Source organism: Amyelois transitella, chromosome 8 (assembly GCF_032362555.1).
Source record: "Amyelois transitella isolate CPQ chromosome 8, ilAmyTran1.1, whole genome shotgun sequence".
Taxonomy (NCBI): Eukaryota; Metazoa; Arthropoda; class Insecta; order Lepidoptera; family Pyralidae; genus Amyelois; species Amyelois transitella.
The window spans coordinates 441,304-463,456 of record NC_083511.1 but is presented as its reverse complement, the minus strand read 5'-3'; the positions used below and the strand labels follow the sequence as shown (position 1 = coordinate 463,456).

The window sequence follows — 22,153 nt, the reverse complement described above, 5'->3', positions numbered from 1 at the left end:
CAAATAAAGTAGATATTGCAATTAATAATAACGCCCTTAAGAATATACTTTCTTTACTCTAAATGCCCCATAATTTCTTATTATAAGATTTACAATCGATGACCCTGAAGTTAATATAAAAACACATACGTTAACAATAAATTACTTTTAATCTCAAAAGCTTCTACAGTGGATGTACCTAATTGAGTAGGCGGCCATAGCTCCCTTCCTTTCGTTCATTATAATTTTTATTTTGCCAATAACTTATCATTACCATTCACATCTCACTGTAAATTCACAAAATAATTTCTCTTCTTTAATAACCGACAATCCTTTTTATTTTCCGGATGTATGGTCGTGATCGAGGTCTCAAATTGTTGCTCCTTTTTCTGCATCTCCCTGAGTAACATTTGGGAGATGACACATAATTGCTGACAACCTGTCTCACTTTGGGCTTCTTCCTTCTATTTTGTATCGACGTATAGCTAATGTCATCATCGTCAACAACTTCTTTTTTCTTGGACTTAGATTTCTTGTTAACTTTATTTGCTTCATGAGCGTCAAGTATGTCTTGTATACTTTTATACGCGTCTGAATCTTCAGGGTTGCCACCACTATAGCTTAAGTATGGCTTAAAACCACCGACACCTTTTGGGTACTCAATACTTTGCTCGTTAAGCTGTTTTTGTTCATTCTCAAACTGTTCTAAGTGTTTCAAGTAATTGTAAGTTTCGGGGTCTGATTGCTGGCTGATCGGTTTGAAATCTGAATAGCTGACGAAGTTGAACGTAGACGTAGCAGGTTGTGCCTTCGCTGCGTCGGGTACCTTCGTGTATTGGTTGGCGTAACTATCAGATAGACCTTCTAGATCGGATAGAGACTGGGTGTCTATGTACCGTTCTTTCTTTTCAGAAGCTGCAACCTTCTTTTTGGAGTTATCAACGATGTGACTCACGCTGGCTGGCAGGGTCGCCCCGTATAGATCTCGGTCTGATGTTTTTCCATATACTTGCTCGAATACTTTGTAATCGTCCGTCCAGAATTTTGAAATTCCTGTAATGAGTAAAAGGTTAGGTAAGTTAGGTTATCGGATCTTAGCGATCATGCAAAGGACTCAACTTGGATCCTGATTACACAGCCAGTTGCCTGACTGTGCAGGTTTCTACAATATGTATTACGTATAAGAATTCTATTAAAGATCACATCACAGGAAAGAATCATCAGCACCTTAGATAGCCGTGGTGAGATTCGCTCCTGCGCACCAGTCCGACCGAATACGCTTTTTAAAACAAATACCAAAACGGTTCCCAGGCATCAGTGGCTCTTTCATAAAATATCCTTCTCAATAGAAGTTTCTTATGCTGAATAAAGAAAGAAAGATTGCCTTGTTAACGTTTGTGAACATAATCGCATGATAATATTTTTATCTTAGAGTACATAGTTAATTAAAAATGCTTATTAAATCAATGTAATACCTATTATAATTATAACTAATGAGGTTCAATCGCTAATAGGTACTTATCACATTATGGCTCCGCTTTTTTAACTCACGCCCGATTGGATAATATCTCCACCTTAATCGATTCGGAAGAGAAATCTTGAAGGCGAGGGTCGTAAACGATACGACAGCGAACTACTTTCGATTTCTTCTGGAGAGTGGCGTCGCCGGGACAAGAGGCTGCTTTTTGCTGTCGCTAACTTGAACTTGTCACATCAAATATGTACATACATAAACATGTGTCGGACTAGATGGCCTAGGCGCATATTTTACCTCAGAATAATACGTATTTAATTTCCAATATTCATCAAATAGATTGTTATCCTCCTGGCGAAGAGAGTGATCTGGGGTTCAACCTTTTCAGAAGAACCTAAGCCTAATTAGATCATGGTAAAATTTAATATATGTATGCTTTATTTTATAATAGCTACTTATATTTAAAAGAAAACCTAGCTAAACGTGCCTCCGACTCTTCTGACTGTCTCTGTTCACCCCGTAATGGATACGGAGGTGTATCTACGTTTAAAAGTTAAAAGTGCCATATGCCATTCCCGGCACTAATAAAAAAAGAATAGGACCACTCCATCATTTTCCCATGGATGTCGTTAAAGGCGACTTAGGGATAGGCTTATAAACTTGGGCTTCTTCCTTTAGGCGATGGAGTAGCAACATGTCACTATTTAAATCTCAATTATACCATAAAGCCAAACAGCTGAACGTTTCCTATCAGTTTTCCAAGACTGTTGGCTCTGTCTACCGCGCAAGAGCTATAGACGTGATGATAGTATGTACAAATGTACGTTTAAGAAGAAAGGTGCCAACATGACTTAACAAACTTTAGGCCAGTCGTGTAGATTTAAGGAGTACTTCTTATTTTACACAAGAAAAGTGGCAGTCAACATGAATCGCAAAATCTGTTGGAAACTGCAGCTTTCTGTTTGACTTGCGTTTTACAAACAAATAGATACGTTGGAAAAGAGAGATTGTTTATGATTTCATTTTTTTTTGGACATATTACAATGATTGAGAGATTGTGCTGTGTGGTTCCCGGCACCAATACAAAAAAAGAATAGGACCACTCCATCTCTTTCCCATGGATGTCGTAAAAGGCGACTAAAGGATAGGCTTATAAACTTGGGATTCTTTTTTAGGCGATGGGCTAGCAACCTGTCACTATTTGAATCTCAATTCTATCATTAAGCCAAATAGCTGAACGTGGCCATTCAGTCTTTTCAAGACTTTTGGCTCTGTCTGCCCCGCAAGGGATATAGACGTGACCATATGTATGTATGTATGTATTGAGAGATTCAAATAGAGGCAGGTTGCTAGCCCATCGCCTAAATCAAGAATGCCATGTTTATAAGCCTATCCCTTAGTCGTCTTTTACGACATCCATATGAAAGATATGGAATGATTCTATTCTTTTTCTTATTCTCTTCTTATATTTATGCCGGGAACGACACGGCACATATTTTTTGAGTACTTAAATTAAAAGCCCGGTAAAAACAAAAATGGTGTTTTATAGCACGCTAACAGAGGCTAACCATTAGACCGCGAAGCTAAGATTGAAATTGACACCAAAGTATGCAGAATAGATAAAAACTAGATTATTGAATCCACCATTTTCTTATCAATTTGTTTTCACCATGGTCACCGTCCGTGAAGAGATAGGCCGTCGTAAAAGTAAGCATATACCTATATTTTATGGTTGATTTTTATTATTTTGTAGTCAATTTCCGAATAGATAACAAATAATAAGGAAGTGGAAATGGAAATGAAATTTAGTGCCGTGTGGTTCCCGGCACCAATAGAAAAAAGAATAGGACCATTCCATCTCTCACCCTCATCATGGATGTCGTAAAAGGCAACTAAGGGGTAGGCTTATAAACTTGGGATTCTTCTTTTAGGCGATGGGCTAGCAACCTGTCACTATTTGAATCACAATTCTATCATTAAGCCAAATAACTGAACGTAGCCATTCAGTCTTTTCAAGACTGTTGGCTCTGTCTACCCCGCAAGGGATATAGACGTGACCATATGTATGTATGTTCCTCTACAAAGATTGCAGAGACAGCCGGTAGATGCTTAGTGTAAAAACCAGACTTAACTAATCCAAGGTCTACCGGCACCGCGAGCTCCTATCCAAAAAGGTGACCTCAACCGGGACATTACCCCGCAGCATGGTAAAACGCTTGCTGTTTCGATTTTTATTATTACGTAGAACGGGACAGCTATAGTTTTTCGCGCGTGCCATACTACGGGCAAGAGTATATGTAGTCTGATACCGGGAAGTATGCCCGAAAAATGATAAGAGATATATCTAGGTTTAGAAACTGAAGGCAACATACCTGATGTTTTAGTAACTCCACCGCCACCGTAAACTAACACCAGCACATACACAAGGGACAGCCACATCTGAAAGGCAATTATTTTTAGTATTTCCTCTAAAGATTTTACGTTTACTATTATTAACTTTAGATTTTTAAGCACACATTACGATAGTTATGCTAAACGGTTTAAAAAAAATAAGCAATATGTCATGGAACTTCAATAAAATAATTCTTTACCGTTTCTAAAGAAACATCTAAACAATTTCAGATTTTTGTGGATGGACCCTAAACGTATGTTGTAAATTTTCGTGGTCGATTTCAAATACATAGTTGCCAGTTCCCAATTTGTTCATAAAGAAAACTAATTCCATCCCGCGTTAATGAAAAATGTTTCCATTTTTAATTAGGTATTCAACGATTTATTATATATACATATCTTTAAATATCAGAGAAACATTATAATTAAAGTAAAACCACTTTATTTCAATAAAAATAAAATACATATCATACATACATACATACATACATACATATGATCACGTCTATATCCCTTGCGGGGTAGACAGAGCCAACAGTCTTGAAAAGACTGAATGGCCACGTTCAGCTATTTGGCTTAATGATAGAACCGAGATTCAAATAGTGACAGGTTGCTAGCCCATCGCCTAAAAGAGGAATCCTAAGTTTATAAGCCTATCCCTTAGTCGCCTTTTACGACATCCATGGGAAAGAGATGGAGTGGTCCTATTCTTTTTTGTAATAGTGCCGGGAACCACACGGCACAGTGCCGGGAACCACACGGCACAGTGCCGGGAACCACACGGCACCATATCATATATCATACATCCTGGCCTGAAAAGCCATATTTGCTTTAGATAGAAAAAAAATTGGAAGTTGAAAAAACCCAAAAAATATTTCTAAACTAATAAAAATTATAAACTGAACGTTGAAACTTACCATAGAATATTTATTTTAAAATCCGAACACCATTTCTCTCACTGCACTGGCCGGTAAGAAAGTAAGAGGAGCGCAAACTCCACAACCTATTATAAGCTCGTATGCAGAAGCCAGTAGGGGACAGTAGCGCAGTTACGGACTATCTACGTCGAATGTAGAAGCTACTTAGTGATGTAATGTGTATGTCCCTAATGCATTTTTGGTATTTATCTATAGACCGTTTCGGTAATAAGAGCATAATTTAGCTTGGTAGGCAATGTGGTTCCTCAAAATAGGACCATTCCATCGTATGATATCATAAAATTCGACTAAGGGAATAGACAGATTCATCTATTGCAACTCTTACCATGATATGGGTTAGGTTCAAAAGTTTGCGCGGTTAGACTGGAGTCGTAGAAATTTATTCATCCATGCTGTTGCCCGCGACTCTGCCCACGTGTAGGTCGCTTTTCTCGTAAAATGTATGAGTTCGCCTTCCGTAAATATAATATTAAGTAAGTATATCACTTTGCCAAGTATTTTTGGTTCAAGTATATCTGGCCGTCTTTCTTATACGAGTATAATAAAGATTTCAATGTGTTTTAGTCTTTATTGATATCGATTAAAATCCTACTAATATTATAAATGCGAACGTTTGTGAGTAGGTAAGGATGTCAGTATGGATGTTTGTTACTCTTTCACCCAAAAACTACAGAACCGATTACGATGAAATTTGGTATGTAGGTAGCTGAAGACCTAGAATAACATATAGGCTACTTTTTGTTTTTGTGTATATACCTACTTAGTACTTATTCAGACAAGGTCGGGCTCGAATCTACTGTGATTTAGAAATTACAGCAGTGTTTCATATAGGACTTTACTTAATAAAACAACACTAAGATTCAGTTGCATGATGACGCCATCACAATCTCCCTTGACAATGACATTGACAATCATAGATAATTAATGATAATTATGACACAAGCAGACTTATATTTAAAACTTAGCAATTATTTTTTATCCCGCTTATTATCAAATTTCGTCATACATAAACGGCACCTTTACGGACCAGGCAGTCTTGACGCAGTCAGTTGTCGGGGAAAGTCAAGTTCAAACTCCTGAGTCCTGCCCCGCCTTTTCCGATCTTCCATCGATCACAGATCAATCACCGTACAATGTAGTACTAAGATCAATTCTGGTATTTCTATGTTCAACCGCTGGCTTACGGAATTGTGTATCTTACAATCGTGAGAAACGTTTACTTGTTATTACATACATACATATAATCACGTCTGTATCCCTTGCGGGGTAGACAGAGCCAACAGTATTGAAAAGGCCACAGGCACAAAAAAAAACAGGCCACGTTCAGCTATTTGGCTTAATTATAGAATTGAGATTCGAATAGTGACAGGTTGTTATTGGCTCAACTATTTTCTCTGATGTGATAGGCCTGGTTGTAATATAATTATTTATATCTTCGATCTCAATTTTATCATATATATATGATAAATCACGTCTATATATGTATCTTCGAGAATACGCTATCACAGTGGAAGATAATAAGTAGATATACATAAGTTACTTACAATAATAACATGACACGATAACTTCCCTTCTCTATTGTACATTTTAATTCTAAACGACAGCGCAGTTTTTACGCAGTATCGATAGAGGAAATTCTTATCTTCCGCCATTGGCACATTCCCACGCAAGATTCAGCTCTCCGAAGGCAAAATATACACTTAAAGTTATAACAACGACGACATCTTCCTGAAGCCCGGAGTCGACCTTTGGTCATGATCCCAACTAGAGCGACAAGCAACACCTATTTGATCATCTTAAATAGATACATACATACATACATATGGTCACGTCTATATCCCTTGCGGGGTAGATAGAGCCAACAGCCTTGAAAAGACTTAATAGCCACGTTCAGCTGTTTAGCTTAATGATAGGATTGAGATTAAAATAGTGACAGGTTGCTAGCCCATCGCCTAAAAAAGAATCCCAAGTTTGAACGAGATGGAGTGGTTCTATTCTTTTTTTATATTGGTGCCGGGAACTACACAGCACTTAAATAGATAAGTTAAGATAATTTAGCCCAAATTGGACGAAATGCTAAGGAAAATGAGACGTTCTTAAACCAATTCAATTACAGAAGTCACCAGCATCTGGACACACGTTACAAAGTCACAGACCCTCAATTACAGCTATTACATAGAAACCGGCGCGGACACGCGAGGTTTCACTTTCAACTCCTGCGCAGCCTGCGTTTCCGGCTTCGTGATAAATCCGTGTGTAACCTGACCACTTAAGATCGAAAGTCTACGGAAATACCTAGATGCAGAGAAGAAAAGCCATGCTGTGCCGTGTTCTCCTCAGAACAGGTCTATCGAAAAGTATTTATATGAGTAGCGGTTCGCCACGGCTACGCACGAGTTACAAGTTACATAGTCTAAGACTTCCAGAAAGGTAATGGTGTAGGTAAAATGTTCAAGATAACAAAACAAATTTATTGGTACCAATAAAATTTTATTAGACTTTTTCAGATTATACCATTTATAAATAATACAGGTATTAAACGCGTTCGTAACGTACGACACAATAACCCGTGGTCACCGAGCGACTGAAAACCAGCGGGCTACTGCTCCGTCTGCCGTCAGTCTTTTTCAGATTATGATAGTTACCAAATTTTGTCTAAATGACCTTGCTCTTATGTGAAATATCCCTACATATCCTACTAATATGCTTCCTATCCTCCCTTTTAATTTATAAATGCGAATTTTTGTTTATAAGGACATGTGGATGTGTGTGGGTTTGATACTCTTCAACGCAATCTACTGCACGGATTTGATTTTGATTTGATTTTTTTTTATTGATTTTGAACACATTTCGACAGGGAGCAGATGCCATGCCGCCTCAACCGGGTCCTAGTAGAAAAGGTAGACCAATGAATTCCTGGCTTGACGTTGCATTCCAATAATCCATCCATATCCACACATTTGTACATTATAATAAAATAGTAACTGACCGACATCTGTACTTGAAAAATATTAACAAAAAATCGATATAGTGGATCTAATGATATAAGACCAGTAGAAGCTAAAAATATGTTTTCAGAATTCCTATCTATTTGTCTGTATGTTTATACTTGCAAACCGCAAAAACTGATGCTTTGATTTAAATGAGGTTTTTTTTAGATATGGCTTGGTCCAACTTAAAACTGGTATACAAAAGTTTTTTTCCCCACTCCTCTAAGGAGTAAATTAAATTTTTCAGCAAATTTTTACGGCAAACCAAGTAAAAATTCGAAAGTTAGTTTGTTTATTACCCCTTCACAATTAAAACACTGATCAGCCTCTACAGCATGGCATGTGCAATGCCGTTTTCATCGCACGAAAAACTATCACTGTTTCGTTTTTTATTATGACGTGAAAAGGCACAGCGAGTGTTTAAGAGTTCCTGCGGCTGCCATGCTATGGGTGCTGAACTGAAATTTTGCATGCTTATTTATACTTACATAAAGTGAAAAGTATGAGGGACATACATTACTTGCCACACAGGCAAGGCCAGGGATGGAAACTACTTTACTATAGTAACAGAATTATAACCTTTGTTTGTCTGAAATCACAGTGAAAATACAAATTTATTATTTACATTAAACTTAATACTAACTTTCATTACTATCATCTTTTTTATCTTTGCCTGCCTTCTCCTGGCTTGTGATGTCTATCAATTCTATTTTAATACTTGACACACTGTTCTCAGCATTCATATTTACATCTATTTTGAAATCCGTAGCTTCATTAATTTTATCTTTATTCAAAATATTAATTTCTTCCGGCTGAAGCATTTCCACTCCCGTCATAGTTTGCAAAGTCATCAGATTCTTAATGTATTTCTTATTTGCTATTTTCCTTTTATGACTGCCATTAATTTCCTTGAGTTGTTTATTTAAGCCTTTAATGCATTCTACATTGTTCAATACCTTTTCTTCTTTTTCCTTCTGCTTTTCATTTGATTTTGATTTATTTGTTTTAGGTATGTATTCCGATTGACTATCTTCAGATTCGAACACTGTGTTCATGCGGTCTATTTCTAACCATGCCGTGGCAGAGACTACAGAACATGTCATAGATGTATTATCTGTGATGGTTGGTTTACTCCGAATACTGCACAATTCATCAACAGACTCAGCATTCTTGTTTTCTTTAAAGAACTGCAAGTCTTCATATCCAAACGGGTATTCGCATTCCACATTTTCACACATCAATAATTTCTCATTTAGGTTGATAAAAAAGAGCTTTATTTCCGATTGGCACAATGGACATACCTGAAAGTGGAGGTGTATATTATTATTAAACTTATTAATAGTAGGTACTTATACTTATGTGGATCAGTGGTTAAATATAATAAGTCAGAAAAACAAGGTACGCAGGTATAAAATAATACTGCTGGATAATGCAGGTTACATTTTAAGGTAAAAAAAACAAAACCTACTCTTAAACCTTCTTCCAAAATTGTAGCGTTTTCCGAAATATCAAGCCCCTGTAAAATAATAATGAAATTTCAGATGAAAGTAAAGAAGTAGAAAGAACAACGAATCTGAAACAAATAACAAAATATCTATGAACACATTATTAAACTTGAACTTACAGTTGAGTATTGAGAGTTCATATCAAATGTAGCGTTATCACTGTCCATTATGGATGTTGAATAAACTGAGTACACCTGTAAAAGAAGTTCGACAAATTCCACAATATCCTATTGTACAAACAATGTTAGTTTTCCACTTTCCAAAACCATAACCAAAATCCAATAAACAAAACAGCCACCAGACAATAACAATGTAGATGTAGGTGTGTATGTCTGATAGTTTTACATGATAAGTACCGACTAGTGTTGCCGATCGATATTCCATTATCGATAGGCTATCGATAACTCAGTTATCGTCAATACTATTTTGGGTTTAATGTTAAATTTAATACCTCAAAAGGAAAAAACGGAACCCTTACATGTAGGTATTAAGTAATTGGTTATCCTCCGGTTGTCCGTCTGTGGGGGCGGGGGCTCATTTTTACAACAGATTTTTTTTTCTCTATAGAAATATGTACCTACTGGTAATGTCAATACCAGCAGCAGTTAGTAAGTAATGGGTCGTTGACGATTTTTCCGACTAGTTTACGTCGTCTGACGGAACCACATTCTGTTTACGTTGGAATGGGCAAGAAAAAGTAGGTAGTTCATTAGTGAACTAGTCGACATGGATGAGAAATATAGCATTCGTTCATTCAACGCCCATGCCTATGTTAGGTACGTAAGTAAAGTAAGTCACAAACGTCAGACGTCAGTCTAAAGTCATTCATCGTTTTCGTAGTTCGTGTAGCGGCCGACGTTTCCGTTTGCGTTATCTCTCAGTAATAATTTATAAAAATCTGGATAAAAATCATTTGCATTAATACATAAATAACTAATTTGTCTCTTCTTTATACTATCCATTACAATGGCCAAACTAAAAGCAGTGTGCGTTCTGAACGGAGATGTCACCGGCACTGTATTCTTCGAACAGAGGGTAATTTCCATGATTATTCCGTAAAACCAGACTTTAACCTTGATAGGTATAACATTTATCTTTCATAATTGTCAACAGCAATTCTCTGCTATTTCTGTAATACCTGTTTTTAATGATCTAATTAGAATACAACATGTAGGTACGTATTTAAACATAAAGACGCTTAGCTACTTTTGCAAAATTATGATTTGCGATTTGCATGTGGATCTTGGCTGTTACTTCTCCCTGTCGTAGAAAAAGATAAACAAATAGGAAAATCAGTTAAGTAGTTAATAAATTGAAGTGTTTCCTGTCTGACTTTCATAAGCCTGTGCTGTTATTACGATTGCATTTTTGGTTACAATTCTATTGCCTGAATGTTTGTTCAATGTTCAGGTTCCACCACACTGTTTTTAATATTCCCTTCACTTAGTAGTATTATGTTGCCTGCACTTTAGAATAGGACCACTTCATATCTTTTCCATAGATGTCGTAAAAGTCGACTAAGGGATAGGCTAATAAAGCTTGGGATTCCTCTTGTAGGCAACGGGCCAGCAACCTGTCACTATTTGAATCTCATTTCCATCACTAAGCCAAAAGCCGAAAGTGGCCTTTCAGTCTTTTGAAGACTTTAAGCTCTGTCTATCCTTTAAGGGATATAGATGAGATCATATGTGTATGTTCACTATCAAAACATCAATTAGTTAGCAAGCTTATTACCATCTTTACTTCATACACTGTTCAATTATTAATTTTCTATATTTCAGGATGAAAAATCTCCAGTTGTTCTTTCTGGTGAAGTCAAGGGACTTACCAAGGTAAATATAAAGTATGGGTTACATCGCTACTATCTATGAATCATGTCTTTATCACCTCTAAAGTTTGAAAAGTAAATTTGACCTAAACTATAACCAAGACTATTGTGCAATTCAATCTAGCTGTATAAAGTCTAGATAAGTCAAATGTTCTGCTATCTCTATCTTATAAAATTAATTTATAACTGTTATAAAAACAAATAAATTATATTCTGTGGCAGAAGAACAGACCCACATTATGTGAAATTTGTCACAAAATGTATTAAAAAAATATTTTTATGACATTTATGAATTAATTTAAAAACATGAGAAGAAAAATCATAATGAAATAATGGTGTCAATGGCCTTCTTAAGCCAGACAGCCTTTCAGTATTTTCAAGACAGTAGGCTCTGTCTACCCTGCAAGGGATGTACGTGATTTTATGTATGTATGTATTTAATAATGTAAAAATATGCTATGATTTAAGCATGAACAGCCATATTAACACACAGTTCATGGCCTTGTACCAATGATAAATACACATATACATATAATGTAGGTGAAACAACATACCTACTTGATAATGTTGTTTTCAAATTTGCTGAATCATTACATTATGAAATACACAATACATTGACTTTTTATTAAAGACAAGCATATTGATCTTCATACATAATAGGCAATGTATGGTGAATAAGGTTTCAAGTGTTTTGCAAATAGTTTTAATCAATGTTTAATTTTGTATTATCTGCTGAGTATGATAAATTCAAGTCGTAAATAAGTTTACCTACCTACATACATGCAAGAAAATAGTTTTCACTCATTACACATTTAGTAGACATAAATAAAACATAAAGACTTTTTTAACTGTCAATGCCGTAAAAGTCGACTACACGCGTCTGGCCTTGGTGGCCTTATTAAATTTCCCTTCTGTCAAAAAATCTCTGTGACTGTGATAACTTATGAATCCCACACCAGAATGATGAGTTTTGGTAGATACGTAGGATGTGCTGTATGGTTCCCGGCACCAATACAAAAAATAATAGGGCCACTCCACCTCTTTCCCATGGATGTTGTAAAAGGCGACTAAGGGATCGGCTTACAAACTTGGGATTCTTTTTAAGCAATGTGCTAGCAACCTGTCACAGAAATCTAGAATCTCAATTCTACCATTAAGCCAAACAGCTGAAGCGTCATACAGTCTTTACAAGATTGTTGGCTCTGTCTACCCTGCATGGGATATAGACGTGAATATATGTTTGTATGTACGTAGGAAACTGTTTATAGTGTTGAGTGGTATGGTACCTACCAATCATTATTTGTTCTGTTATTTAGAATAGAATAGCTTTATTTACAAAATTGGAAACAAGGTATCACTTTTTGACGTCACATCACTTAAATCTGATTATATCTACTTATTTTATAGATACATATATCTAATAGAAAGATAATCCCATTTCTCTATATTTATTTTATGCATAAGTTTTACCTACTTATTAAGGTCTAGTGCCCACATATTTAATTTTGTTATTGTACATACATACGTATAATTATGTCTCTAATCCCTTGCGGGGTAGACAGAACCGAAAGTCTTGTAAAGACTGAAAGGCCACGTTCAGCTGTATGACTTTATGATGGACTTGAAATTCAAATAGTGATAGGTTTATAGCCCATCGCCTAAAAGAAGAATCCCAAATTTATAAGTCTATCCCTGAGTCGCATTTTACGACATCCACGGGAAAGAGATGGAGTAGTCCTTTTCCTTCTTTTTATTGGTCCTGGGAACCACATGGACGATTTTTGTTTAACTGTTTTTTATTATTGTCTTTTACCAAAACTGGCGCTAAACATAACCTTATAATTTCTAGGGCAAGCACGGTTTCCACGTGCACGAGTTCGGGGACAACACAAACGGCTGCACCTCGGCGGGGGCTCACTTCAACCCCCTGAAGAATGACCACGGAGCCCCAGATGCTACAGTGAGACACATTGGAGACCTTGGCAACATCGAGGCTTACAGCGACAAGGGTGTCACCAAGGTTTGCTATACTTATAGTCATGTCAATATTCATGCAGGGAAGACAGAGCCAACAGTCCTGGAAAGATAGCCTGGTTGTGGTCCAATCTTGGGCTAGTGACTCAAAGGCACTCCCCCATTGCACCAAATCAGCCGCTGACAACGGCTCTTTCAAGAAGGACAACAAATATGGGATTTCAACCAAAAATGTTGAAATACATACAATCACGTCTATATCCTTAACAGGGTAGACAGAGCCACAAGTCTTGAACAGACTGAAACGCCACATTCTGCTGTATAGCTTGATGATGGAATTTTGATTCAAAAAGTAACAGTGAACTCGTTAAATAGAAGTCTCCAATGCATTAATTTAAATGAATTTTATGCCGTGAGGTTCCCAGCACCAATTTAAAAAAGAAAGGACCATCTCTTTCCCGTGGATGTCGCAAAAAGCGACTAATAAATTTGGGATTCTTCTTTTAGGCGATGACTTACTTGACTTAAGGTCCTATGTCCCCTAGCTAGGGCAGAGGGCATCCACAGTGCGTCGCCATCCCGCTCGGTCTTGAGCTTCGCGTTAATCTTTTAGGCGATGGTTTATCTCAATTATATTAGGGGGTAGACAAGCCACGTTCAGCTGTTGGCTGGACGTGGCTTGTCTACCCCGCAAGGGATATAGACGTGATTATATAATGAATGAATTTTATGCATTAATTAAAAACATGTTTTATCTGTTACAGGTGTGCATCCAAGACAATCTGATATCACTGGTGGGCCCCAACAGCATAATCGGGCGCACTCTAGTTGTTCACGCGGACCCCGACGACATGGGGCTCGGCGGCCACGAGCTGAGCAAGACCACGGGCAACGCCGGGGCTCGCATCGCCTGCGGCGTCATCGGCCTGGCTAAAGTCTAGAAACATCCATAGATAGACCATTCTAGAGAGACTGTTCATTGAAACGACGGTAGATGATGATTCCAAATTTAAAAATACGAGTTGGCCGTTATTGGTGTTTGAAATTGAATATAAGACCAATAAAAAAGAAGTTTTTAAATAGAAGAGTCACATTTAATCCACATTGTCAATATTTGTATCCAACAATAAGTGGTCTGACCATGTAAACTGCTGATGACTGGTTCATATATTTATGAGAAATCATTTTTGTCGTGTTTCAGTGAATGTCTCCATTTCAATGGTCTCAAAACTTCTCTAGATAAGAAAATCCCAGTGGCTTATTGGTACATTATCGCTTTTCGAAATTTCTATTTATTGTATTTATACTGCTATTCTCTTATACAGTTTGTAATAAATGAGGAGAAATTATCTAAGAATGTAGTAGTATAAACAGTAAAATATAATCAAAATAGTCACAACAGTGGCAAATAAGATTAAATGTATAGTTAATTAGTTTTAGAACTATTGGTGTGTGTTTACTTGCTATTGTATTCTGCATTTCTGAACAAATGGTTACTATTTGCAGATCGTCTGCTGTTTGTTTTGTTTCAATAAATTATAAAGGAACTACATTTTGGTTTTTCTTATTGCCCTTAGCCTACATATAGGTAACTAATTATAATGCATACATAAAATCACGCCTCTTTCCCGGAGGGGTAGGCAGAGACTACATCTCGCCATGATCCCTGCGTAAGTACTTCTTTCGCCTTCATCCACAATCATAACCAAGATGAATAATATAAAGTGCAATTTTTATGGTTGCATGCCTGATTAATTTGTCATTAAGCAGACAAGTAATGGTCTGTGTATACACCATCAAATATTATTTATTAGATTGTAGCTGGAAATTAAAGAAAAGTATTATGTATGTATTATCAAAGTTGGCCTTTGTAGTAAGTGTACTACAAAGTAGGGGATAGGGGATCATGCTTTTATAATGGGTAACATAAAATCAACTTCTCATGAATATTTTAATTGACCAATTGAATACAATATATTCTCTGATTCAGTAAAGAAAACATTACATGACGAATCATGAGATTGGAACATCATTGGGCTGCCTACGTTCCACTTCCATAGACTATCTTCACAGCTCTGAATACTAATGGATGCCCAGTAGTGGTCTAAATCTCTTGATGAAACATATTCTGATAGGCTTTTACACACTTTCACTAAAGTAGCTGGAGTAAAAAGCCCTTTTACAATCAGAACAGAAATTCGAGTAGATTTAATAGACTTCTCACTCACTGGCAATGAATATGTACTAATATAGTTCTCAGTATCTGAGAAATCAGCATTGTGCGCTAACAACCCAATCCATTCCACCATATCTTCTATATCCACATCATGTACTGAAGGGATTTCACTTATTACAGGTGTTACTTGCTGCACTTGTTGAGTACAAAGTGCCACTGAAATATTCTTATCATTGAAATATTTTGCTATTGACGATGGACAAATATCTTCATTATTGGGCTCCCAGATTATGTAGAAATTGAATTGCTCTAACTTACTCAATGCATTCCGTATTTTTTCTGGATGCCTCAAGTTTTTCAAGTCTATGTTGACTTCGTAGAAATTATGCGGTCTTTTTGTTCCTTCCAATCCCAGTGTTTGATATATATATTCTACAATATGGATAGTCAATATACCGTTGGGAGTGATAGCCGCACAGTTCTGAATCATACAGTTTCTATTAGCTGATAAGCAGTAAATATCACCATTTTGTACAAAACTGTTTATGAAAACAGGTTCTAAAAACTCTGTAAGCGAACAATTTGATATTTTGTAATAGTCTGAGTCTTCCAACAATAGTTCCTCGATTGCATTTGGGGTCTTCAATTCATCTGGACAAGTAATTATTATACTTTTGTAGAAATTGTTCATTTTGATCACATCTGTAATGGGTTCAAGATTCTCGCTTTTTCTGTGATTCGTTAACACCTTTGGGGATGGAAAATTCAATACTTCTGGACACAACATGATTGTCTATATGTATTTGATGACTATAAGAAAGCAGATACCTTGACATCAACCAATATAATGAAATTCCCATAGATGAAATTTCTAAACAGGTAGGTATGTACACAAGAACATAACCTCAAAAAGCAAATCAAAACAATCGCCTGAGGTGTTGATATTGACAGTACTGACACGTGCTGAGTGCATGACATTGATTGAAAAATTTTATTTGAAGAATACGCATATGAATAGAAATAAGTCCTTTTTTTCAAACTCCCATATCTAAAAAAGAGGGATGTTGTATTTGTTACTGAATTGTTATTTCAATCGAATTCAGAATGTTGCGTGGATATATGGCAGTTATAAGTCAATACAATACCAATAATAATAAAAAATAACTTTATTTTCTAAGAAACAGACTAGCTAATAAACAGATGTTCAGCCGGCACAGCCTTGTAAAGTGCCTCCACAGCTTCCACAACGCCCTGTACAGTGGCCTTCACGATAGGCGGAGCAACCTCCTGCATCACTTCCCGCCAGTTGCTGTTCAGGAATTGATCGACTGGATCCGCTGTAAAAGGTTTATTTCTTACAATTTACATACTATATAACTGGTAAATAAAATTAAGTTTGTTTTATGTACTTGTATGGATTTCATAGCATATTTTTATTAAAGATTAATACGTACTAGTAGATTTGGCATCGCAAAAACTTTACAATTGAGTGCAATGCACGATGACGACACATTAATTATATAGTTTAAAGTAAATTTGATACGACATATATTCCTACACCTATATATTCTTCTTCTTACTCCTGGTTATACTCTAGACAGGAGCCCGAGGTTCGCCCTTGACCATGGATCTATATATTATCTTAAAATAGTTACGCTTTCATTGGTAATTCAACTTTTTAATGATCAGTGACACCTGTAAAGAAACAGACTAGCTAAGTAAGCCTTACCAAGTATTCTATTTCCATTAAACAGGTTATCGAATTGGAAACGCGCCCCTGTCTTGGTGTCATACTTGTACGACCAGTTCTGAATATGCCAGTGGGGCTTGCCGTCACTTCCCTGGACCGTCTTCAGCTCCGTAAAGGTCTTAATTAGAATGTCTCCTGAAAAAAAGCAGGCAATTTTGAGAGTTCTCTTTCAAGGGAGAGAGTCCCTAATCCACATATAACGAAAAATCAGCATTCAAACTGTACATCTTTAACTAAAGTAGATTTTATTCCTTCCCCGTTACGTATCCTTAATTCTCTGGAGGGGAGCCCGGAGTTCTCTTTTCGCCCATGATCCTGGATTAGACTAGTCAGGTTTATAGAAAGTTGCAAGCGACTCCTATAATGACGTCCACAACCTTCGCAAAGAAACCTTACTCATATGTACTCAACCTGCCACTCAATTCTTTATCTACCCCGCAAATTATAGACGTGAATTATGTATATAGATTTGGCATCGCAAATCGTATGTATTACTTACGTATAGTGATAGTATATTTCCCTTCTCCCTGGACCGGGAGAATGATGATTCTTCCATCAAGGGTGTAGTCTCCCTTCAAAGTCACCGAGCAACGAATGGTGACCGTCTGCTTGCTCTTTGACAAGTCGTGTCTGGAAGTAGAAGGAGAAGGAGAATATAAGATTTAGATACTATAGGCATTCAACCGAGGCGTCGCATCCATGGGAATCAGAAGAGAACTGGCTTTCTCAAAGGAATTTCTAGAAATAGGTGCCCAATACTTAAAGAAATATTAATATTGTAGTAGACATAATCACTTACTTGATGCCCTCAACGACACATCCCTTCATGCCGGTGACTACTGTATCCCTAAATACCAAGTGTAGCCCTCCCTGGTCGCTCTGGATCAGCGGTATAACCATGGGGTCCAGGGGTTTGATGCCTAAGTCGGGGACGCCCTCGGCTATGCTTGGGACGGCTGCCTGGGCTGAAGACACGATGCAGGCATTGTCACCAGCTTTACAGGGGGTGATGAAGGGTGCTGGAGATAAAAGTTAGATCATTTTAGTCATAAACTAGAGGAGGTCATAATCCGAAGTGATGAAGAACCCAGCGATAACTAGCAGGAGGAGTCGTAAATTTATAAAGTGACATAATATTGAGAGGATTTTACCATACATACCATCATACCCATACCATACCAATGACCTATTGGCCCATAAAGCTACCCTTTGTCAATCACATCTTGTGGATTTCATAAAACCAATTGTTTTTATTGACGGCCTCTGTGTCGCAGCGGTAATACGCTTGTCTGTAACACCGGAGGTCCCGGGTTCGAATCCCGGTCAGGGCATGATGAGAAACCAACTTTCTCTGATTGGTCTGGGTCTTGGATGTTTATCTATATTAGTATTTATAATAGAATATAGTATCGTTGAGTTAGTATCTCGTAACACAAGTTTCGAACTTACGAGTATATCTAGGCTAACTCAATCTGTGTAATTTGTCCCGTATAAATTTATTTATTGACAACATTTCTACAGAATAGCCTGTAAGTATAGTGCCTGCGGAAAACAAGCAGAAACAATATTTACCTACATACGTACATTTCATTTCAATAGTTCACGACTTCTGATTAATTGCTAGTATTCAGTTAGTTAGTCGGCGTCAGTAGTTGATCAAATAATTTTTCTTTTAACATATCCTAGGCAATCGAACCTAATCGGCAGATGAAAATCCCATGTTTATTAGGTACCCCTTTTTAATTTAAACCTACTTCTTAAAGTTGAAGACTAATAAACCACTTCTTCTGCAGACAGAAGCGTCAGTAAACTTAGGTTTAAGTAATTTATTATTATACATCAACCAATGTCGTGAAATCAAAAGATTTGACTATCATTTTAAGCGATATGCAGTATCCTATAATATTGAATAAAAAATTTAAATAGTGGTCTGACCAAGTAAATAGGGCTACATCCGACCGGAATCAATGAAATATTATATTAGGACTTCCAGTCATGAAGGAGCTACTAGAAAGAAATCTAGGTTTTATAATTAGGTATTCATAATCTACCGTGTTAGCTATAGAACTTGTCACTTGTCTAATGTTTGCCGCGGCCATTATGCAGATTGCGTCAATCTCACTGTAAATATTATGCAATGTTTCCATTGTTGTATCTGGTTCTAATGGACACTTACGGAGAAGTTCAAGGTCGTGTTACCTGGTTCCGGGAAATGAGAAAATATATTATCTTTACTAAGTATATTCTGCTCACGGCTTCGTTCAGGACTTAATTTTAGCATAAGTGTTATTACGTCTAGTAAGAACTATTTCATGTTCAGTGGTGTAACTTATAATTAAAATACGTTGAGCTGTTTTTGCGTGAAAGCATAATAAAAATATTACATACATATTTCAGTAAAAGTTTGACATTTACAAAAAATAATAATAAAGGGAATGAGTCCGAAGAAAGATCCCTGTGGAACTCCAATATTTTTAATAAATTTATTAAAATTATTTATTTATGGTAATTGCACACACACGACAGTAGAAAAGTAAATTTAAATCCAATGGGCAGAATATAAAAGCTAATCAATGGAAAAGCCTATAAACTTGGTATACTTTCTTTTAAGCGATAGGCTAGAAACGTGTCATTATCTGAATCTTAAGTTCATCACTAAGCACTAAGCTGAAGTGGAAGTTACAGTCACTGTAGGCCCTGACTGTAAAGACGTAAATTAAACAATGTTCACATTCTCTTTCAGTTAACTTTTAGGATATTGTGAGTTTGTTTCTATGAGTAGGTACACATACCTAATCAATATATTTTTCAATATGCAAATATATGTTTACGCAAATGAAGAATCCATGATATCAAATAAAGGAATTTAATTGGAATTCATACATTCATTCATGTAATCACGTCTATATCCCTTGCAGGGTAGACAGAGCCAGCAGTCTTGAAAGACTGACAAGTTCAGCTGTTAGGCTTTATGATAGAACTAAGATTCAAATCGTGACAAGTTGCCTAAAAGAAGAATCCCAAGTTTATAATTACAAATTGATTGGTATCATATAATTTTAAAATTGCGATGCCCAACATGTTTCATATTGTACCTTATTTATAAGCGGCAACTGTAATTCAACTGATGTACTTTATGATATGCAATAAAGATTTTGAATTTGAATCAGCGCGTTTAAATAAAATTTCTTTGTGTTCACAAAAACTGTACCTAATTATTTTTTTTTTTTTATTATTTTTAGGACAAATTACACTGATTGAGTTAGCCTCGAAGTAAGTTCTTTGAGACTTGTGTTACGAGATACTAACTCAGCGATACTATATTTTATAATAAATACTTATATAGATAAACATCCAAGACCCAGGCCAATCAGAAAAAGTTCTTTTCTCATCATACCCTGACCGGGATTCGAACCCGGGACCTCTGATGTCACAGACAAGCGTATCACCGCTGCGCCACAGAGGCCGTCAAATAAATAATTAAGACCTATAAGTATTGTATATTCAAGGAATAAATGATTACGATTATGATTGATTAGAACTTCCCAAATAAAATAATAACGAGATCAACCCGCACTTTTAGATATTATCTTATAAATTGTGATACTTACCAGATGCACTTTGTACGGCAAGAATCACAGCGAAAAAACAGAAATATCTGAACATGATTGCACCTTCCTCCGATCACCGATTACTGACTGTGTTACGATTCACCTGAGGACTGTTTATATAAAACTTTATAAGCTGGTGACGTCAGGTAGCCACGAGTCTAGGGCTAGAGTCCAGCGGCTATTTGTTTATCTGAATCTTGTTTTTGATCATTATCACGATTCAATTACGCTAGTCTGATAGCGGGCCGTGTGGTTCTCAGCCCCAATAGAAAAAGAATAGAACCGATCCATCTCATTCCATGTCTCATGTTGTAAAAGGTGAATGAGGAATAGGCTATTAAACTTGGAATTCTTCTTTTAGGCGATGGGCTAGCAACCTGTCACTATTTGAATCTCAATTCTATCTTATAGCCAAACAGCTGAACGTGGCCTATCAATCTTTTCAAGACTGTTGGCTTTGTCTACCCCGCAAGGGATATAGACGTGATTATATGTATGTATGTAGTCTGCTAGCGAAGTGCCCCTTGTGGTTTCCGGCAGTTCAGAATAGGACAACTCTTACCCATAGATGCCGTGAAAGAGAATAAAGAATAATACAAACTTTCAGTTTTTGATCATATGTACGAGTAGTTGACATATTTTTACTTTACCTACCTATGCAAATTAACGCGTTAATTCCCTATTCGTCAAAAGTCATGACTTTTGGCTAAGAATTGATGCTGAATATGATGCCGATGTCGGTATACCACCAGAACGCCGGGACACCAGTCGTCCTGTGACCACGGTCAGTGCAACCCGGTCGAAAGGTCAGGAAAAACGGTATCTTTTCGCGTTAATCCCAGTTTGCATGCTTTAATATCATGCAACGCGAGAGTTTCAAAGTATTCGGTAATGACATTTTGTTTGTTTGTTTGTAAACTCTTTATTGCACACAGAAATAAATATAACAAAATCAGAACAGTCACTGAATATATATATTTTTTTTGATTTTTCGAAACGAAGAAAAACAAAGTAGGCGACAGTTGCTCCTCTTCCACAACAGATGGTAAAAGTCAATCAAAAAAGGACATATAAGGAGCGTTTGTTTGTTTTGGTGATGGGTTACCAATTTGCTACAATTTGACTCTCAATTCCACCCTTAGGCCGTCCAGCTAAATGTGTCTAATGGGTCTTGTGACTATTGGCTCTGTATACCCCGTATATGATAAAGACGTGTGGGTGTGTATGATCCGTGGGTATTATCGTCATGTTATATATCTTTTGCTGTTGATTTCCGTTTGCTGAGAGAATAACCAAAACAGTTTAAAGTCAGTTAAAAACAATATTGGTTTAGTACCTACTTAGAAAGGTTTCTTTTTCATTCCACTGTAGGTATAGGTACTCCCCTTTTACGATTTCTTCACCATGAAACCTTCAGTAAATCAAGCGAACAAACTTATCAAAGAGAACTGCCCAAAGAAATAGAAAACAATTGAAAATTTGAGATAAAGTTGTGTAATTTATAATTAATCCTTCAAGGAATTTTACGTATAATTCA

At 36.6% G+C, this 22,153-nt stretch overlaps 6 protein-coding genes across 7 annotated transcripts in view; 1 reads left to right on the top strand and 5 right to left on the bottom strand.

Moving 5' to 3' along the window:
• Positions 1 to 22,153, bottom strand: part of LOC106140826 (uncharacterized) — a 346,955-nt gene that overhangs the window by 79,070 nt on the left and 245,732 nt on the right. The gene's annotated exons all lie outside the window — the stretch shown is intronic.
• On the bottom strand, positions 44 to 3,924 carry LOC106140830 (uncharacterized). The gene is made up of 2 exons (XM_013342474.2): positions 3,826 to 3,924; positions 44 to 1,032 (listed from the first exon to the last, which is right to left on the bottom strand). The coding sequence occupies exons 1-2, from the start codon at positions 3,890 to 3,892 to the stop codon at positions 296 to 298; spliced, it is 804 nt and encodes a 267-aa protein (XP_013197928.2). The 5' UTR covers positions 3,893 to 3,924; the 3' UTR covers positions 44 to 295.
• LOC106140838 (uncharacterized) lies at positions 7,260 to 9,617 on the bottom strand. 2 transcript variants are annotated; one of them, XM_060945557.1, is made up of 3 exons: positions 9,397 to 9,617; positions 9,241 to 9,288; positions 7,260 to 9,073 (listed from the first exon to the last, which is right to left on the bottom strand). In XM_060945557.1, the coding sequence occupies exons 1-3, from the start codon at positions 9,442 to 9,444 to the stop codon at positions 8,411 to 8,413; spliced, it is 759 nt and encodes a 252-aa protein (XP_060801540.1). In that variant the 5' UTR covers positions 9,445 to 9,617; the 3' UTR covers positions 7,260 to 8,410. The 2 variants fall into 2 exon arrangements, with proteins under 2 accessions (XP_060801540.1, XP_060801541.1); XM_060945558.1 differs by lacking the exon at positions 9,241 to 9,288.
• LOC106140836 (superoxide dismutase [Cu-Zn]) lies at positions 10,082 to 14,629 on the top strand. Its single transcript, XM_013342479.2, has 4 exons — positions 10,082 to 10,312; positions 11,059 to 11,109; positions 12,955 to 13,125; positions 13,844 to 14,629. The coding sequence occupies exons 1-4, from the start codon at positions 10,244 to 10,246 to the stop codon at positions 14,018 to 14,020; spliced, it is 468 nt and encodes a 155-aa protein (XP_013197933.1). The 5' UTR covers positions 10,082 to 10,243; the 3' UTR covers positions 14,021 to 14,629.
• On the bottom strand, positions 15,017 to 16,188 carry LOC106140829 (ribonuclease P protein subunit p40). The gene has a single exon (XM_013342473.2). The coding sequence runs from the start codon at positions 16,040 to 16,042 to the stop codon at positions 15,020 to 15,022; it is 1,023 nt and encodes a 340-aa protein (XP_013197927.2). The 5' UTR covers positions 16,043 to 16,188; the 3' UTR covers positions 15,017 to 15,019.
• On the bottom strand, positions 16,404 to 20,719 carry LOC106140828 (circadian clock-controlled protein daywake). The gene is made up of 5 exons (XM_013342472.2): positions 20,617 to 20,719; positions 17,805 to 18,024; positions 17,505 to 17,635; positions 16,985 to 17,140; positions 16,404 to 16,592 (listed from the first exon to the last, which is right to left on the bottom strand). Exons 1-5 carry the CDS (start codon positions 20,669 to 20,671, stop codon positions 16,441 to 16,443), a joined length of 714 nt encoding a protein of 237 aa, XP_013197926.2. The 5' UTR covers positions 20,672 to 20,719; the 3' UTR covers positions 16,404 to 16,440.